Source organism: Ahaetulla prasina, chromosome 3, assembly GCF_028640845.1.
Source record: "Ahaetulla prasina isolate Xishuangbanna chromosome 3, ASM2864084v1, whole genome shotgun sequence".
NCBI classification, from domain to species: domain Eukaryota; kingdom Metazoa; phylum Chordata; class Lepidosauria; order Squamata; family Colubridae; genus Ahaetulla; species Ahaetulla prasina.
Genome location: NC_080541.1, coordinates 191101573 through 191117250, shown reverse-complemented (window position 1 = coordinate 191117250; position 15678 = coordinate 191101573). Strand labels below are relative to the sequence as shown.

The following is a 15678-nucleotide window of genomic DNA, read 5'->3' as shown; positions in this document are numbered from 1 at the left end:
CCGGTAGGGATGATTTGAATCGGTTTGCCGAACCAGCAAAAACCACCCCTACTTGGCCCCGGCCATGCCTGCCTGCTCACCTGGTTGCTGCTTACCCCTTCCGGCTGCTCACTTGCCCCTTCCAGCCACTTGACCCGCCCACCCACACCTGCCCTATATACGTTGCCTTCGCCACGTGGCCCAGATAATCACCTCACCAGTCGCCTCACCCACTCAGCTCACCAAAGGTAAGCAATGCATGCTGCCCGCTCGCCCTTCCCCTTGGGTCGGGGCCAGGCCCAGGGCCCAGGAACACACCATTCCCCAAGGCCCCAGAGCTGCTGCCCACCTCAACTAGGTCAGGGAATGCACCATTCCCTGGCTCCAACCTTGCCCCGGAGCCTCCGCCCGCTCGCTGACTGTTGCCCGCTCTCCTTTTGCCATGTGATGCATCCTTACCTTCTTCCCATTGCTGGCTGCCAGGGAAGGCAAGCCAGGGCTGAGCCGTCACTGTTGGGCTCCCCACCACATCAGCCCACATCTTGCCCCTTGTCACAAGATGCCTGCTGCTGCTGCCTTGGTGCAGCTGGATGCTTCTTGCACCGAAAGAGATGGCGGCTGCAGGCTTCTTGAAGCAAAAATTACCGGAGCCGCTCCACTTCTTGAACACGCGCCACTGCCACCCTGTTCCATGCACCAGCTGCACACACGTACACCGTTGCCTGCTACCATCTGGGGTGATGGCTCAGCCCTGGCTTGCCTTCCCTGGCAGTCAGCAGTGGGAGGAAGGTAAGGATGTGTCGTGTGGCGAAGGGAGAGCAGGAGGCCTTTGACAGATTAGGCCAGGACTGGGCAGAAAATAAGTAGAATAGAAATTCAAAAATTTTCCCTACTGGGTTTTGTGGGCATGGCTTGGGGGGGGACATGTCTGCAAGGAATATAAATCCTTCCATTCCCCTCCATCCAATCAGACTTGAAGAAGCTTCCATTACATTATTGTTTGATATCAACTATAATTAATGCACACCACTGGTGCATCATCTGTGTTTAACAATACAATTCAAGAAATCTGTTACCAATTTTCTAAAATGCAGTGCAACATAAAAACTAAATACTTTAGTGCACAACACTTTTCTTTGATGTTCCTTTTGCACACTCACCCACCAACATCTCATAAATAATGATGAACAGGAGAGGAGAAATAGCATCCAGCAATTTACAACTTCCTCAATTAATTAACAGTCAAACACTGAGGAGTTTTGAAGCCATACAAAAGCAAATATATTGATTCAAAATGGAAAGATATTACCAGCTATATTATCCTTGTGTATTGCACAATACAAGATAATATACAAATCACATATTATTTTCTGCATAAATCAAACGATACATTATTTACAATTATGCTGTATCAATGAGTGAGATGCACTGTTACATCTTAACATACAACTCTTAGTTTATACATAATGCAAGCTTTTATGCCCAGCTTTCCAGACTAAACTAGTTACAGAAACAATTTCTGTAAAGGCTATGTTCAATTGCCATTATGATATTGTTAAATAAAATGGGAGAGAAAGCAACAAATGAAAGTTTAAAACTCAGGATACAATTCATGATATATATTCAGTGTCATAGATTTTATGTACCTATGTGTAGAAAACAATTTACATATGCAGATTTATTTTGCTGTATTATCTGTTTCACACTTGTGGAAAAGAGAAAAACAAAGCAGACTTTTACCCAAGCTCTAGTTTTGTTTTTCTAGGAAGGGGAGGACTAGGTAAAAGGCCCACTGTAGTCATTGTTCATGTGGAAGGGGCGGGCGGGTGGATCACAGTAAGAAGGAACAGCCTAACTAAAGATGAGCAGGCTACCCTTGGGCTACTGCCAGACTGAATCCCATCTATGCATATATCTGCCATTCTGAAAAATGATTGGCTTACAGCTATCTCCGCCCCTATTTTCAAATAGAATTTGAGTGCCCATTCTTTGTCTTCCCATCCCTCTGCAGCTGTTGCCGTATCACATCTCACATTTTCCATTCTGCTGAGCAGGGCCTCGAGTTCCCCACACCCTGTGATGACAAGGCAGCCATCGGCTGCTATTCCCTTAAAGGTATAACAGCTCCCCAATACTACTATTCTCCTGTCAGCTTTGTCTAGTAAGTCTCTGAAGAGAGGCCAAAAAGGGAAAGCAAAGCACAGTATGCGTACTTGCTCCCTCCTGCCCCCCCCTTCCCACTGGTAAAGTAAGATGAGGAAAGGAATTTCAAACACAAAGGCCAATCATAACATCCACAAAGCATGTGGTGCTCCTCGGATCAATAATATAGAACGAAACAAATCCACAGAGGCATCTTGACATTGGTGCATTTTTCCAGAGGAAATATATGGTAATTATTTAACCCACAGCAACCTCAAGATACATAAAAGCTGCAAATTAAGCCTAATGCAACAGCTTATACCTCTTTGTCCATATTCTGCAAACTGGGGAGGGGGGAAAAACAGAAAGAAAACATTTATTTTTAACTGTTTTCTCCTTATTGCAGTCCCAATTAAAAACTTTCTATTTCCATCCATTAGCCCAGGAAAAATGATTGTCATTGGAGCCACTAGATTGATATTCTAACCTCAGAAAAGGCAAAGAGATGACGTTTTGTAATCACAACATCAACAGCAATATCAGTGGAAAAAAGTTCTCAAAGCTGGAGAAGGAATACGCTTCCTATACTGCATCCCAATGCAACATCTATAATCTGATGAGTATAATATGCTGGATAGATAAGTCAATTCTATTTTGACAGAATTCAAAACAGAATCCACAATGGAATCAGCTTTCAGTACCAACATTGGTAGCTCAAGTATACTTAAAAGTCCTTCCTTTCCTGCTTTTTGCCGGAAGTAACCTGAATAGTCTCCATTCTGATTTCTTGAATACACTACTACAGAAAGCAATAACATTCTAATGTTTCATGTAAACTATATTGTGAAAGTAACTGAAGTGATTTTTCTTTCTTCATTTTTATATTCTAGTACATTTGCACAGTTTATTTTAATAACATTTTTTAATACTGAGCTGTGACAAATAAATGCTGTTCTGAGGTAGTAAAGCACCTCTTGCACAGCTTTTGTGTCATTTTCGGTTTGTTAATGACAGCACCAAAAAATCTCTATGGAGCAAAAAATTATTAAAAGCAAGATGATAAACAGGAGGATTCGATCAGTACGAGGATAAATCAGCTTCTACTATAATAAACAAATAGTACAAATGCAGAATTGGCAAATCTCAGAAAAGCAATTCTCATTCAAAGGTGAATCACTAAGGAATAGCAAGAGAATTCAAAATGCTTAATATGGAATTAATCAAGGTTTGCATTTTAATCTTTCTCAAATCCATGCAAACTGTTACTACTTACACAGGAATAAATTACCTTGAACTCACCAGGATTTACTTTTACTTATATGTGAAGTGATGTGTACAATATAAACTCATATATGCATACATATATAAACAACAAACATAACCACTGGAAATAGCTCTTGCAATTTACTTCTACATAAACCTGCAAATGACTATGCTGTTAAACAGTTTTACTTTTTAATTGCTCTTAACACTGGCTGGATCATGACCAAAAAAATGTAACATAAGTGCCCTTGTATATTTCTAATTAGTATGAAATGTTGTTACACTGCCATGACAACTTTGAATCTCTGCAGCCGTTTTCTATCAGAATATTGAGAAAGGCCAGCCTAAATGAAATCTTGACTTCCTGCCAATTTTCCTTTAGTTAGAAGGGAAGGGGAGGTATAATTCACTACTTTATTTGGCCTTATTTGGATTCCCATAACCAGCCTTGGTCTTCAGCCTTGAGCTAAAAACTGCACCATCCTGCAAAACCAGGACAAACTGTGCTGATCCAATATATGCAATGGGTTTTGTACCACATCTTTGCAATCTCATCCTGAATACTGAGCATTCAAAATCCTAAACTTCAGGTTTCAAAATAAATGGCGGGCATCCATGATAGAAAAACTATGCCTATGAGGGGTACGTAAAAAGAGATTTGTGCTATAGTTTAGTGCTGTGATAGCGAACCTATGGCACATGTGCCACAGGTGACACATGGAGCCATATCTGTGAGCACGCGAGCATTGCCCTAGCTTAGCTACAGCGCACATGTATGCACTGGCCAGCTGATTTTTGGGCCTTCCAAGCCCACTGGAAGTCAGGAAATAGGACATTTCCGGCCTCCAGAGGGCCTCCGTGGGGGGGAAGGCCTCTGGAGCCTGGGGACAGCGAAAAACAGGCCTACAAGGCCCACTGGGCCATCGCATGCCAAAAGCTGGAAGACTGCAGCGGGGTCCCATATGCATGCAAGAGAGGTCCCACATGCATGCAAGGGGGGTGGGGTGCATTGAATTGCGGATGTGAGCACACACATGCGACCCCCCTGCATTCCCCCCACTTTTGGCACATGGCGGCAAAAAGATTAGCCATCACTGGTCTAGTGCTTCTTGATACCCATCACAATCGTTTCCTGTAGCATTGTAGTTCTCTGGTTAAGATATCCCTATTTTTTCCTTGCCACAGAGATGCTTGCAGGAAAACAAAGCAGATATTAAATGGTGTTAGATGCTAAACCAGTTGTATAATATTTAGACTGTCCAACAGTATTTTCTACAGAGCAGCTAACTTGGATTTTAACACAGTCAATCTTTGTCTCACAGTACCAATTACCTGCAGGCAAAGCAGGAACCAACATTTATCTGAACATAATATCTGGAAATGCTGTACAATGCAAAACTAGTACAGATGTGGATATGCAGGAACATAGAAAAGGAACACCCAAGGATACAGCAAAGCTTCAATATGGGGATGCCTCAGACGAGAAATACCAATAGGTAAATATACCAATAGGCTTCTCTCCTTGATTAGTTTCCATCCACTGCTTCCTGAAAGCAGGACAAGAAGCAATGGATGGAAACTAGACAAGGGGACAAGCAACCTAGAACTAAGGAAAATTGTCTGCAGCTTCTTTGATAAAAACAAAACTCTGTTTAGGTATCCACAAGATTATTACAAGGGGCATTTGGAGGAAGTGAGAGACAGTGGAGAGACAAACTGAGAGCATCCATGACATCATTCATCTGACACAGATGGGCACATCTTGGCATTAGCAGAATGGGGTCTTTGTGTGCGCAGCCATGAAGGCCTCCAGGACATCTGGCATCACAACCTTGCTTGCTGAAGGCTGCATCTGACAAAAACCTCATCTTCCCTGCAGAAATGATATTCACGGATACCTGGAGGAGCACCTGTATTAAACGACGTTGGAAACTGAGTTTTGCTGTCTTCTCCAGCTTGTATGTTTGACTTAAGTACAACATTAATGTGGAGCATGGATAGGAGACTTCAGGTATCCACCAATTAATTTATATTTTAATTTTAGAATTCTACGAACTACTACAGTAAGTGAGATCAAAATATTTTATTTATTTTTATTGTACTAATCTTATATCACATTCTGATCGTATCTACTTCTGAAAATCTTACAGAATAGCAATAGGACTAAAAATAGCAATAGGACTAAAAATCAATAACATGATATAACAATGTAATAAAATAACTTTGGAATAAAAAGAAGTCTGACACTAAGGAACATTCATGACACCTTTCTTATCAGGAGAGACTAAAATGATTTAATTGCCTCACAAAAAGCTAACAAGGTCAGAAACTGTGTGATATTAGGGGAACACTGTTTCAGAGAAGAGGGCAGTGAACAGTGGCAAGGATATCCCCCCTTAAAATGGATAAGGTATCTTTGAGAAAGAATTTTATTCAGCATCCAAGAAGTGTTTACATTTTTTCACACAAAAATGCATTGAGTGCATAGTGCAAAAAAGCAAAAAAAACTGCTACATGTATATACACATGTAATTATTTTCATTATATTATTCTACACTTATATAATTCTTTCTTTTTATCAGAAATCTGTCAGAGGCAGTAAGAATCTCTGCCTTTTCTAGGGATTTAATAGACGCTCTAAGCTGAGAGTTGCATGCAGCCATTCAGGAAATATATACTACTGTTACCATGCCAACCCTATCCTGAAAAATAAAATCATCACTGCTCAGTAGTAATAGCTCAGAGAAGCAACTGAATTTGGCAACAACCCAATTACTCCCCCTTTCCCACAAACTGCCGGGTTTCCTAACAAGCAATATTCTTACATTATTCAAATAGTACTCCAGCAATGTCTGTAAATCACTCTAGGGGCACATCAGCAAAGTAGCTTTCCATATAATTAATTTAACTCAGTCACTAGAATGGAACACACAGTGAACAACCTTTGCAGGAACGTAGGTGTCTTTCTCTACTGTGAATATGAACACACAACTTGTTGTGTGCAATGTAAGGTAAGACAATGCACCATCCTGTGTTGCCTCCAGAAATAGTATAGAAATTGCAGCTATGAAATCCCAGGAAAAGATGCAGCTGCTTTAAAAAGCTGCCAAGAGGTCCTACAATCAGGTTCCTGTCCACTCCAAACAGCCTTTGGAAATCAGTTCTGAAATCTTGGACACAATTACTTATTACTCATATACTCTATGAGAGTACCCAGGCAAGAGCACTATTTTCCCCCATTAAATGAAGGAAACATATTTTAGAGATAGCAAAAATTTTCTCAATGGGAGGGAGAGAGAATCAATAGAGATAATAGATAGATAGATGATAGATAGATAGATGATAGACAGACAGACAGACAGACAGACATAGATATATAGGTATAGATATATTTCCATCTAAAGTATCTTAGCTTATGTATCAGGAAGCCAGTCTGGCCCAATGGATTGGAGAACCTGAGTTTTAGTTGTAACTTAAGGACAGAAACAAACTGGGTAACCTTGGCCAGTCACTTTCTATCAGCCTTAGCAATAAGGCAAGGGCAAACAACTTCTGAAGATGTTGCTTAGAAAACTGGATGGACTACTTTGGTCTAGTCAGGCTAGAAAACATGAGACTGTGAGTTCTAGTCTTGGCTTAGGCATGAAAGCCATTTGGGTGACTGCGATGCAGTCGGTTTCTCTCAGCCCAACCCACCTTGCAGGCTTGTTTTTGTTGCAGAGAAAATAGGAGAAGTATTAAATATATTTGCTGCTTTGAGTTACTTATAAAAATTAATAAAGGCAGGACATACACACATATACACATACATACATACATACATACATACATACATACATACATACATACATAGTTACTGGAATTCAAATTGGACTCCAATTTGCATTAAGATACACACATACTGAACTATAATTCTATACAACTTCTTGCCCTTCAGTACAGCTAGAGCTGATTTTTATATAAATTACCCTTCTGCTCTACATTAATGCCATACTACTCTGAGAGCACCTAATCGTCCTGTAGAAAATCTCTGCCCAATCAGAACCTGATGACATGATGTTAGAATTTTAATACTGGATTGCCATAGGGAAGCAGCTTCCCATGGAGATAAAATAACCTTTAACAAGCTCTAATAAATCCCAAGAGATTTTTGCTTAATAGACATGAACAGTCTCCTATTCTTGAAACACTGAAATGAAATGTGAGAGGGTAATTCCAGTTCCATGAGAAAGGATACCTTCCTTAAGGATGTGGTGTGTCCAACTGATGGGATAAGGAATATGTAATGTAACTCTAAGATGCCACATAGGGGAAACTCTTGTGTCAGTAAGAGGCAGCTGTTCATTGCATAAAGTGTCTGCAACGTTAGAGATATGATTCCTTCCATTAAATATGACTAGGGACATTTTGCTTTTTGTTTCTAAGAAAGAGTAGACATCTGTATCAGAATAAATCTACATATTACCCAGAGTACTATGGTTACAAGGCAATTTATCAATATAATAATTTATTTCTAATAAGTAATATAACAAACTCAATGTCTTCTGGATGTTTTTTGGAAATAAGTTGCAAAAAAGATTCAAATTCCAGACATTGTAGCTTTTGACACATCCAAAGACTGATAGAAACTGTATTGCAGAACGTCTGTTTGAGTAAGCCAAAGGAGAATTAGGAGAAAAAAATATGTTGAAACCATGCATATCTTTTAAACATGGAGTCTGAATTCTCCTGAGGCAAAAGAATGTAAATTAGGAGCTTTAGGATGCTGGTGGGTGTCTTTAGGATTGTAAGATATATGTCCTGCGCATAATCAACATTCTACAAAGGTGAGCATTTGTTTTATTATGAGTATCTGTTCCAGTAAAGCTAGACTCCACATCAATGAAAAGGACTACAGAATCCAACATGGCAACAGACCTTGCTAAAGGACATGACATTCCTGGTCCACAGGTTTTGATGAATACCTGCTTCAAAACAAAGAGGACCATTCCAACAATGACACATGGGCCTCTGGTGGCTCAACAGGCTAATGCAGCCTGTTATTAACAGCAACTGCTTGCAATATTGCAGGTTCAAGCCCCACCAGGCCCAAGGTTGACTCAGCCTTCCATCCTTTATAAGGTAGGTAAAATGAGGACCCAGATTGTTGGGGGGCAATAAGTTGACTTTGTATATAGCACACAAAATGGATGAAGACTATTGCCTGACATAGTGTAAGCCGCCCTGAGTCTTTGGAGAAGGGCGGGATATAAATGCAAATAAAATAAAAATAAAGATAAATAAAATAAATAAATTTTTGCTCCAGGAGGCTTGCACACATTTATCAGTAAATATATTAAATAATACTATGGGGGCATTATCTCTATGCAAACTATGTTGGTAATAAGTGTTATTTAAGATATTTACATTTAGCAGTAAATATCTTAAATAACCCTAAGGGGCCATTATCTCTGAGTAGCCTCACCACAGGTAGACATTCTAGGTTTTCCTTCTAGACCAGCTTTCTGCAATGTGGTGCTCTCCAGAATGCACCACATTGTCTCAGATTGGGACAATTCGCCACAGCTGACTCACCTGGGACATCTTGCCCATGGGGTAACTCAAAGCAGTCAACTCACCACAAGACAATTCAATTCAACACAGGATAACCGAACATGAGATAACTACACAATTATCCGCCACTGTTTCTTTGACTATTTTCATTTTTTTTCCATTCACATTTCATTTTGTCCCACCTTCAGCATCCTTTCCTTAATGATTCTATTCCACCATTTCTTAATGCAAGGCTTGCATTTCTAGATTCACTTAGTTCCAGTTATCCCATGTGGAATTTGTCCAGTGGCCAGATGGCCAGGGTAAGTTAGCCAAGGTGACTTGGCTGGGGCCAGATGACAGTGGTGCTTTTTCCAAGGCATCAGCACCAGCACCTCCTGAGAGCACTACATCGTGGGGAAGTCATTGTACAAGTTGTTGTTCCACGTAACGGTATGTATTAAGGGAGGCCAGATATTAGATTCGACCCACGGGGCATCTTATGAGGGAAGGGGCGTGCCTCTTTTACAAAGACTTCCTAGGTCCGAGCGGCTGCTGCTGTTGCTGGGTGGCTGTAGAAGGCCTGGGCGATGAAGAGGCCTTGGGCGGGGAGGGGGGGGGCGGAGAGACACTTCGCTGCAGAATCTGCTCTGTGCAAAAGCGAAGGTTTTGCTTTTCCCCTGAGAAAAAACAGCCTCGCGCCTACTCTTTCCTCCGCCCAGCCTGCCCTCAAAGCGGACCCCGCTCACCTTGAGATAGTCGTTCTCGGAGCGCAGCTCCTCCAGCTCCCGGGCGACTCCCGCGTCCAGCAGCTCCTCGGTGAGGTCGGAGAAAGCCAGCGAGGTGCTGAGAGGGAGGCGGCTACTGGCCAGCGAGGCGCCCGTCGACAGGTCCTCGGGCAGCGGGGAGACGCCATCGGCGGAGGCACTGGCCGGCTGGGCAGGGGCGCTGCTGCTGGGTGGGGACTCGGTGTCGCTGCCGCCGCCGCTCAACCCGCCCAACTCCAGCAGCGACAGGACCTTCGCTTCCTCCGAGGCGCTGCAGTCCGACACCTCCGAGCTGCTGTCTGTCAGGCTGGAGGCGAGCGGCGGCTGGGAGCGCGCCGACGGCACCTTTCCGGCCCCGCCGGAGGCAGCTGCCCCCTCGCCAGCCCCGGAGAGACGGCTCCGCCCCTTTACTCTGGCCCCGGGTCGGCCTCCCGAGCCCTTCCCGGAGCCCCGCGACCCCATCGGCGGCGTGGCCTTGCCCTTCTTCTCGCCGCGGCCATCCTTGGCGCTCCCAGCCCGGCGCGAGTGTCCCCCGCCCGCTCCCGATTTGCCGGGGAAGAAAACAGGCGAGCCGGGGTGGCTGCCGCGCCGGCTCTTGGCCAGCGACCACCCGGGCACATCCCTGGGTCTGGCCGGGGACGGCGCCCGATGCAGCTTCTTCCTCTCAGGCTGCGCGGGAGGCAGCGGCGCTGGGGCCGAGGCGAGACGCTGGCTGGGTTCCGCCTCGCACGGCGCTGCTGCCATCCCCGGACGGCTCCTCACTGGCCCCTCCGGAGCCTACTGGGGCTGAGATCGCTCATGATCCGGCCGGAAAGCCTCGTTTCCGCGCTGGGTCCCCTGATGGCTCAAGCTCTTCCGAGCGGGCTCGCCGACAAGAGAGATTCGCTCGGCTCGGGGGACGAAAACAGGTTGGTCTGGCCGTTAATCCGCCGCCACGCCGCGATGATGCTCGTCTCCGCCGCCCCACAAGCAGCAACAGTTCCACGGTTGGCTCCCTCCTCCTCCTCCTCCTCGTCGTCGTCGTCGTCCTCGGTATCCCCGCCCAGCTGCGAAGACGGTGACGCGCATGGTCTGGGAACAAAAGGCGGAGTGAGGCGCCCGAGGGGGCGCTCGGATCCTCGAGGCAACAGCGACCTCCTTCTCCGGACGGCCGAGGGGGCAGATCTCGCTCTTGGGTCGAGATGGATATAATAGAGATGCTGTAAAGGACGCGGCGCCCCGGCTCCGTTTTTTTCCTGGAAGCAAAGACTGGACCCACCACCACGTAGCCCCGTGAAAGCCCGAAAAGTCTCCTTAATGAGGAGCTTCTGTCGGGCGGAGGTCGGAACCACTTTACCTCTGGGATTTAAAAAAAGAAAAAGAAAAAGATCGTGGCTTTTGAGCATGGTTGTGGTCAGGCACATCGGTATTATAAGAAATGTAGCTCAAGCAAACCCCAAAGCCACGATATTCTCTTTTTTTTTTTAATCCCAGGAGGAAAGAATGCTGTTCCCTGTCTTTGAAAGAAGACAAGGATTGCATTTTCCCCACAGAAATCAAAACATGCAGCAGCTGGAAACCGAGGCAAGACAGTGCCTTACTTGTGAGCAGTGTAGCACAGAAGACCAGGGAGGGAAGGGCTAGTGCAGTGATGGCCAGCCTTTTCTGGACCAAGTGGCCAAAGTGTGTGACTGAACACCCAAAACGCAATGTGTGTGCAGCCCTTGCGCATGTCACATGCATGCTCCTGCATGCTCCCCGTGCCCCACGCATGCGGCCCCCCTCGCACACACCTCGCCACCCTGCATGCAAATGTGGCTCCCCGCCCATGCCCTGGCCCCCGCACATGCACTGTAGAGACCCAAAGATCAGCTGGCCGCCAGGAGACACGTGCGCATCCACGGCAGAGCTGAACTGGGGCAATGGCTCACGTGCCTCCAGAGACGGTGCTGCATGCCACCTCTGGCATACGTGCCATAGGTTCGCCATCACGGGGTTAGTGCATGTAGGCTGCAATAATGTTCAACTATTTCTGCAGGGAAAAAGGAGGGTCTAGATGGTTGTTTTCCCCTGTTTCTCCTGAAAGTTTGCTCAGCAGAAAAACATATGCCTTCCATATATGTTCCCTATTTTGTTCTAAGGATTCATGCTATTTCTATTATGCAAAATCTCCTTCAAACCTTCCCCAAACCAAATGCCTCAAAGTGAGCATCAGTGGGAAGTGGAGATGAGGGAAGGCATGATATTGACTGCAGAAATGATTATACAAATAATTAGTTCAAAGACCCAAAATGTAGCAACAAAATGCTTTCAGATGAGCTCCTACATCTTTTTTGCCTCACAACAGACCGTTTTGCAAAGAGATACGCTAAAACAGTTCCCCAATGCTTTAGATATATTCTTCTTCAACACCCATAATGTTGTGGTGGAACTAATGTGAGGGAACTAATGTCCTCCATGTACTATATGAATAATTCCCAAAGAAAACGTGAGAAAGCCAATATTCATGGTCTCTTGAATAGACTTGAGTCCTGGATGATTTATTGTGCACTTAGTAAGGCAGTTACTCTTTGTGTTCCCCACTAGTGGTACAAAACAAAAACATTGGTGCATGAAGAAATCACAGTGTAGTTTCACAGTTGCTTTGCCATACATTTTTCTGTCCACTTTCGGTTCTAAGTAGAATGTTATCCAAGAGTTCAGTTAAAATTGCAATACATGATTACATTGAACGTTCAGAAGACCAAGATAGACAAGGGTCAATAGAACAAAACTGGAATAACATATCAACATATATAAGATGCAACTTCTGGATGAGCAAAATTGTTTATATCTATATACTGGTAATATACCAGTATACCGGTAATAATCTATATACCACTATCTATATACTGGTAATATGAAGCCCATTTTTCTATTGGAAATAATTATCTTAGAAAGAAATAGTTGCTTGTATGTGTTCTCTGGCTCTCTTCTGCTATCTAACATTTGTAGCTGGGTATCTCAAAAATGTTATATTCTCAAAGTGTAAATCAAAGCTGGCATTCAGTGTTTCTCAGGAAGTCATATGATTTATACACAGCAGCTGTTGGCAAAGCACACTAAAGCAATCAATGGATCTGTCTACTGTATCATTGCATTGCGTCAGAAGACCTGGCAGTAACATAGTTGTCTTGGAATACAGCTGCAAATTAGTTTTAAAATCACACTTTTCATCTGCCGTATTGCCTCAGACTTAAATATTGGTCCACTAAGCATTATTAGCTAATGTTGGCTTTGAAACTAGGTGCTATCATTTTGCCACTACAGGTACTCCTTGACTTATGACCATATGATCAATGACTTTTTGAAATTATGATCTCTTCCCAAAGTTACAGTCATTGCAGCATCCTGTGGTCACATGCACAAAATTTGGGTACTTGGTAATCTGCCCACCCTTACGATCAATTGCAAGGATGCTGCAGCTCAATTCCATAAGTCGAGGACTACCTGCATTTACAGCTGGAAATCGACACATCTTGATTTCTAATGCTGATCAATAGCTACTTCCTTAGTACCTGTCCCCTCTCTGATAAAACATGAACTGTTGAGATGAGACCATTTGGATGCATCACTGATTCATGAAGATAAGAAAAGAACAGAATGACTAGCATGGGCGACCTCCCACAGCAAGAATCAAATTTAAAGAAAAGGAAAAACTACTTTCTCTATCTCAATTTTTATTCTACTTGAGTGAATCTAATGCATAATTGGAACATTGCCAAAAGTTATTGCTATAAGCCAAGCTTTCTTAATGTGATGATCCTTATATGTTAACTGTGCTTTCATCATTTCCATGTATGTGTTTATTAACAAAGTTTTGTGGAGAAAATTGAAGTCATAAACTAACAAGCGCTGGGTCAGAAGATTATATGACTCTGTTCTTAATTGATTGAATATATGAATTCAGTTAGATGTGGCATGTTCTAATGTTTTTTTATTATTTTCTGTTTGTTTGTTTGTATAACAACCCTGAGCTACACAGTGGGGGACAACCATGGGTTAACAGAATAAATAAATGCTTATAGGGAGAGCATCACACAAAATTTTATATCTGGATTTATTTTTTTTATTTTTTTTTATTTTGTCACAACTATACAAAAGCATCAACATAAAATAACTACATATCCTATAAGCATATATATGAGCAAAAGTATGCAATAACTATATTAATTTGATATAATGAAAGGAATGGTAGGCACTTTTGTGCTCTTATGCACACCCCTTATTAGTCCTCTTAGGAATGGGGTGAGGTCAATAGTAGACAGTTTTTGGTTAAAGCTTTTGGGATTTTGAGAAAAGACCACAGAGTCAGATAGTGTGTTCCAAGCGTTAATAACTCTGTTACAGAAGTCATATTTTCTGCAATCAAGATTGAAGCGGTTAACATTAAGTTTAAATCTATTGTTTGCTCTTGATTGATTGTATAGTTTATTGATTGTATAGTATAGCTATTGTATAGCTCAATAGCTATATATCAATATATACCATCAATAGCTATAGTATAGCTATTGATGGTATAATCCTCCAGATGTTGCTTAGGTACCATTCTTGTCTTTTTTAAGTATTTTATAGCTATAGACTTCATTTCTCCATGTTGTTCATACAGCAAAACATTTAGGGACACATATTTTCCACATTGTCTTATAAATTAACAAATTAAGACTATAAAAATACAGAAAGACCATCTCATGAATCTGGAGTTGATATTTTTATTAACAGTTACTTATTAATGATTATGAAAGTAGTAATAATCTGAAATAAAGTATGTTCCGGTCGATTTTATCTTTGGTACCATTTCTCATCTTTTCTCCAGTCCCGATAACATGATACCCTTTTTTGCATAATCAATACAGGAGCCAACTCAGAAAACTCAAACTGCCCAAGGAGCTGCTGATCCAGTTCTACAGAGGAATTATTGAGTCTGTCATCTGCACCTCTATAACTGTCTGGTTTGGTTCTGCAACCCAACAAGACAAACACAGACTTCAGAGGATAATTAGAACTGCAGAAAAAACAATTTCTACCAACCTGCTTTCCATTGAGGACCTGTATACTGCACGAGTCAAAAAGACAGCTGTGAAAATATTTACAGATCCCTCACATCCTGGACATAAACTGTTTCAGCTCCTACCCTCAAAATGACACTATAGAGCACTGCACAACAGAACAACTAGACACAAGAACAGTTTTTTCCCCGAATGCCATAACTCTGCTAAACAAATAAGTCACTCAACACTGTCAAACTATTTACTAAGTCTGTACTACAATTAATCTTCTCATCGTTCCCATTACCCATTTCCTTTCACTTATGACTGTATGAACATAACTTTGTTGCTTGTATTCTTATGATTTATATTGATATTGTTTCCTGATTGCTTATTTGTACCCTATGACTATCATTAAGTGTTGTACCTTATGATTCTTGATGAATGTATCTTTTCTTTTATGTGCGCTGAGAGCATATGCACCAAGACAAATTCCTTGTGTGTCCAATCACACTTGGCCAATAAAAAAATTCTATTCTATTCTATTCTATTTTGATGTAGAGAGATAGCTGCCTTAAAATACAAGGAGGGCACGTTAACTTCAGCACCAGAGGGAGATGAGCTTCCAGCAAAATAGTGAACATACCAATCTTTTCTTGAGTGGTTTTTTTTTGTTTTTTAATTTAATGCTGGAAAAAAAACAGCAGTGCTGGCTTTTTATACGAATGAAGCATGCTCTGCTGAAGCAATCTGTAAACATTTATTTGTTATGGTTTTAACTATTCATAAAACAGCACATTCTAGAAAATGTTTTTGCCTACTACAGGTTCAGTGGCATTTGCAGGAGGGATTAAACAGGCAAAATAGTACTCCTAATGCCACACTCCAAGCCCCACCCCTGAATGTGTGCATGCAGTAGCTTCTTTACAAAAGGGATCCTGATGCTGTACACACACACACACACACACACACACACACACACACACACA

At 42.5% G+C, this 15678-nt stretch overlaps 2 protein-coding genes across 4 annotated transcripts in view; one reads left to right on the top strand and one right to left on the bottom strand.

Moving 5' to 3' along the window:
- SOGA1 (suppressor of glucose, autophagy associated 1) overlaps window positions 1-10704 on the bottom strand; it is an 82553-nt gene extending 71849 nt beyond the window's left edge. Inside the window, exon 1 of one of the 3 annotated variants that reach the window (XM_058176131.1) lies at window positions 9666-10704. In XM_058176131.1, the coding sequence (XP_058032114.1) occupies window positions 9666-10427 (762 nt within the window). In that variant the 5' untranslated portion in view covers window positions 10428-10704. The remainder of the gene's footprint in view (window positions 1-9665) is intronic. The other 2 variants (XM_058176129.1, XM_058176132.1) reach the window with 2 other exon arrangements.
- A 300-nt stretch (window positions 10705-11004) lies between these two features.
- LOC131194757 (uncharacterized) lies at window positions 11005-15229 on the top strand. Its single transcript, XM_058176133.1, has 2 exons — window positions 11005-11657; window positions 14558-15229. The coding sequence occupies exons 1-2, from the start codon at window positions 11314-11316 to the stop codon at window positions 14844-14846; spliced, it is 633 nt and encodes a 210-aa protein (XP_058032116.1). The 5' UTR covers window positions 11005-11313; the 3' UTR covers window positions 14847-15229.
- The last annotated feature ends 449 nt before the right edge of the window (window positions 15230-15678 follow it).